Here is a 4,671-nt window from a genome sequence, read left to right on the forward strand (position 1 = left end):
CCGGATTCCCAGGGCCCCTCCCCCTTCCCTAAGCTCGCCGCTTTGAAATTTCAAAGAAAACCCCTCCTCGGAGACCGGAGCCCGGAGCTCCGGGCTGGTAGCCGCTCCCCAACCCCGGGACCACGCGGGCAGGTTTACGAGCGAGGGGCCACTTTATGGCCCGGGCCATAAAACGCAAATCCCACCTCTCTTTGAAAGCGCCCTCCGCCCGGGACTCACCATAAAAGGAAGAGGAGATGCGCCCCCCCGTCCCCTCCTCCCGCCGGCCCCGAACTCCCCGTAACCTCGGCGTTCTCGGGGTGCCGGGGACAGTCCCAGGGGCCGCCGGGGAAGGGGCCGCCGGCGGAGAGGGAAGGCGGCGAGAGGCAAAGTTAGAGGCCGGGCAGAGGGCGAGCGAGGGGAGGCGGGCGGGCGGGACGGCCAGGGAGGGTCGCGGAGCCCGGAGCCCCGCGCGCCAGGCGGGCGGTCTCGGGGACAGCGGACGACGCGGGCGGGACGAGAGCGGCGCCCCCCGCGGGTTGCGGGCCGGGGGGTCGGGGGCGCGGGAGCCGGCGGGGCGGCGGGGAGGCGGAGGCTGCCCGGGGCCGCGGCGCTTTCTCATGCAAAGCAGCGGCGGGGCGGGGCGCGCGGGGCGGGGCGGGGCCTGTCAGCGCTCGGCTTTTCTGCCCCCTTCGCCTTTTTGCGAGTCTTCTCATCCCGGGACGCAAACCTCGAAACAGCTGCCGGCTGGGCCCGGCCGAGGCCGGCGCAGGCAGGGAGGAGCCGCCCGGGCCGCGGGGGTGCCGCGAGCTGGCCCGGCCTCGGTGCGCCCTCTCCGCCCGCTCCAGACGCGCCGCCCGGGCGCCCCGAGAAGAGGCCAAAGTTTGTCGCGGCAGTGAGTCGAAGCCCGCGCCGAGCCGCTGCGTGGGGAGCTCCGGGGGCTTCCCTCGCTTCCCGGTATTGTTTGCAAACTTCGCTCCTCTCCGCCGCGGCCCCCAACTCGGCGGAGGCCGGGCGCGGGAGCGGAGCCAGGGGGCGCCGTGCGCGGCGCTCGGGCCAGGCTGGGCGGGCATGGGCGGGGGCCCGAGCAGGGGTTCGGAGCCGGGGCCAGCGGCCGCCCGCGCCAGGGAGCGGCGGCGCTGAGGGGCGCCGGGCCCCCAGCGAGGACACTCCCGACGCCAGCAGCATGCAGCGCCCGGGCCCGCAGCTGTGGCTGGTCCTGCAGGTGCTGGGTGCGTGCGCCGCCATCAGCTCCATGGACATGGAGCGCCCGGGCGACGGCAAGTGCCAGCCGGTCGAGATCCCCATGTGCAAGGACATCGGCTACAACACGACCCGCATGCCCAACCTGATGGGCCACGAGAACCAGCGCGAGGCGGCCATCCAGCTGCACGAGTTCGCGCCGCTGGTGGAGTACGGCTGCCACAGCCACCTCCGCTTCTTCCTGTGCTCGCTGTACGCGCCCATGTGCACCGAGCAGGTCTCCACGCCCATCCCAGCCTGCCGGGTCATGTGCGAGCAGGCCCGGCTCAAGTGCTCCCCGATCATGGAGCAGTTCAACTTCAAGTGGCCAGACTCGCTGGACTGCCGGAAGCTCCCCAACAAGAACGACCCCAACTACCTGTGCATGGAGGCGCCCAACAACGGCTCGGACGAGCCCGCCCGCGGCCCGGGCCTGTTCCCGCCGCTGTTCCGGCCGCAGCGGCCCCACGGCGCGCAGGAGCACCCGCTGAAGGACGGGACGCCCGGGCGCGGCGGCTGCGACAACCCGGGCAAGTTCCACCACGTGGAGAAGAGCGCGTCGTGTGCGCCGCTCTGCACGCCCGGCGTGGACGTGTACTGGAGCCGCGAGGACAAGCGCTTCGCCGTGGTCTGGCTGGCCGTCTGGACCGTGCTGTGCTTCTTCTCCAGCGCCTTCACCGTGCTCACCTTCCTCATCGACCCGGCGCGCTTCCGATACCCGGAGCGCCCCATCATCTTCCTCTCCATGTGCTACTGCGTCTACTCCGTGGGTTACCTCATCCGCCTGTTCGCCGGCGCCGAGAGCATCGCCTGCGACCGCGACAGCGGCCAGCTCTATGTCATCCAGGAGGGGCTGGAGAGCACCGGCTGCACGCTGGTCTTCCTGGTGCTCTACTACTTTGGCATGGCCAGCTCGCTGTGGTGGGTGGTCCTCACGCTCACCTGGTTCCTGGCCGCCGGCAAGAAGTGGGGCCACGAGGCCATTGAGGCCAACAGCAGCTATTTCCACCTGGCAGCCTGGGCCATCCCGGCGGTGAAGACCATCCTCATCCTGGTCATGCGCAGGGTGGCGGGGGACGAGCTCACCGGGGTCTGCTACGTGGGCAGCATGGACGTCAACGCGCTCACGGGCTTCGTGCTGGTCCCCCTGGCCTGCTACCTGGTCATCGGCACGTCCTTCATCCTCTCGGGCTTCGTGGCCCTGTTCCACATCCGGAGGGTGATGAAGACGGGCGGCGAGAACACCGACAAGCTGGAGAAGCTCATGGTGCGCATCGGGCTCTTCTCCGTGCTGTACACCGTGCCGGCCACCTGTGTGATCGCCTGCTACTTCTACGAACGCCTCAACATGGATTACTGGAAGATCCTGGCGGCACAGCACAAGTGCAAAATGAACAACCAGACGAAAACGCCGGACTGCCTGATGGCCGCCTCCATCCCCGCCGTGGAGATCTTCATGGTGAAGATCTTCATGCTGCTGGTGGTGGGCATCACCAGCGGGGTGTGGATTTGGACCTCCAAGACGCTGCAGTCCTGGCAGCAGGTGTGCAGCCGCAGGTTAAAGAAGAAGAGCCGGAGAAAACCGGCCAGCGTGATCACCAGCGGTGGGATTTACAAAAAAGCTCAGCATCCTCAGAAAACTCACCACGGGAAATACGAGATCCCCGCCCAGCCGCCCACCTGCGTGTGAAAGGGACTGGAGGGAAGGGCACGGGGCGCCTGGAGCTGAGATGTGGTGCTTTTCTTGGTTGGTTGTTTTTTCTTTTTTTTAATAAAAGCAAAAGAAAAATAAATACATACAGAAGCGTTTACCCTGAAATTCAGGATGCTGTGATACACTGAAAGGAAAAATGTTTGTTTCGCGTTGTCTCGCCTGTGACGGGAGCTCCCATGTAACTAATTTGTGGTAAAGTGGTTGATTCAGCCCTCAGAGAAAAACTTTTGTTTAGAGTCCTCCGTAAATACACATCTGTGTGTTTGAGTTGGCTTTGCTACCATTTACAAGCAAGAGGACATTTAACTGCTTTGCAAATTCAAGAGCCTCCCCTGCCTTAGTAAATGAGCTGCCCCCAGGGCCCACCCCACCCCGGGAGGCGGCAGTGCTGGAGGACTTGCAGGCAGAGGAAAGTCGGGACCCAGCCCGGGGCAGCCTCACAGGCCAGTGGACTTGGAGTCGCTTAAAATAGACTCTGGCCTTCACCAATAGTCTCCCTGCAAGACAGAACCCTCCATCAAACCTCACATTTGTGAATTCAAACGATGTGCAATACATTTTTTTTTTTCTCTTTCCTTGAAAATAAAAAGAGAATTCTGCTGTACATAAAGACAACAAAAGAAATCTAACAAAAGAACCAGAGGCCCGGCCCTCAGAAACCCTTTAGTGCTACATTCTGTGGCTTTTTAATGGAAACCAAGCCGAGGTGATACACTTGGACTGATTTGTGGAAAGGAGGGGGGCAGAGGGAGAAGGAGCATTCAGAAGTTACCCACGGGCTTATTGACTCATTCTGTTGTGAAACAAATGATTTCCCCAACAGATCAGGAAGCACTAGGTTGGCAGAGACAAACTCTGTCTAGTGTGTTCTCTTTACAGTGCCAGGAAAGAGTGGTTTCTGCTTGTGTATGTTTGTAATATATGATATTTTTCATGCTCCACTATTTTATTAAAAATAAAATATGTTCTTTAGTTTGCTGCTAGTCCCTGGTGCGTGGCGAGGTTTCCCTTCTCTGTGTGTGAAGAGAACACAGGAAGCTTTTTAAGCACATTCTGGGGCGGTGGCGGGGGATGCTTCTAGCCAGAGAGCACCGGTTACCCATATAAAATCATAGATAGGAGGGTTCCGAGGTTGGGAGAATAATCCTCTTGTGAGTTTCAGAGGAATTGCAGGCAGGCAACCTGTGAAGTTGGAAGTCGTTTCTGTGACTGTTGGTAGCTGGACATGAGGCCTTAGTTGCAGACACACGTCACCAAGGAGAGCCTCACCACTAAGCGTGGCTGCACTCATGCGCCTGGATTAGCCTGTTCTAATATATTCAGAGAGCAGAGTCAACGGAGTAGGAGAAAGAAATCATTTGTGTTCAGTTGACCTGCTGGGCTCCAGTGGTGCCTAGACAGCTGAGTACATCAGCCTGAAGTGTGCTGGCTTTGCAGGGACTCTGAACCATGGAGACATCTAGAAAACAGATTATAGACCCGGGCGGGTTAAGATACCTGCTAAGGGCAGGGAGTCCTTAAGGGGAAGTTAAGCAGCTTTGGAAGTCCATGGTATTCAGATCTTCTTCAGGGTTTGCTGTGAGAACTGGGTAGCTGTAAAGAGCTGGCCCGGCTCTGCTGGTCAAAGGCACAGCTACACTCAAGTTCCAGCCAGAAGGAAGCAAGGGCACGGTGCAGTCCTACTGTGGGGAGGACTCTTAATGTAAAGGAAGCCAGGTTGTCCCTGGGGCCAGGCC

General features: G+C 60.9%; 1 protein-coding gene across 1 annotated transcript; it reads left to right on the forward strand.

Annotated features, from left to right (window-relative positions):
• Window positions 1-687: 687 nt before the first annotated feature.
• Window positions 688-3,918, forward strand: FZD10 (frizzled class receptor 10). Its single transcript, XM_002753157.6, has one exon. The coding sequence runs from the start codon at window positions 1,166-1,168 to the stop codon at window positions 2,909-2,911; it is 1,746 nt and encodes a 581-aa protein (XP_002753203.4). The 5' UTR covers window positions 688-1,165; the 3' UTR covers window positions 2,912-3,918.
• Window positions 3,919-4,671: the final 753 nt, after the last annotated feature.

Source organism: Callithrix jacchus, chromosome 9 (assembly GCF_049354715.1).
Source record: "Callithrix jacchus isolate 240 chromosome 9, calJac240_pri, whole genome shotgun sequence".
Classification (NCBI taxonomy): domain Eukaryota; kingdom Metazoa; phylum Chordata; class Mammalia; order Primates; family Cebidae; genus Callithrix; species Callithrix jacchus.

What these genes read in the sequence shown, in the direction of transcription:
- FZD10 (XM_002753157.6), top strand. Translation starts at nt 1,166, where the DNA reads ATGCAGCGCCCGGGCCCGCAGCTGTGGCTGGTCCTGCAGGTGCTGGGT.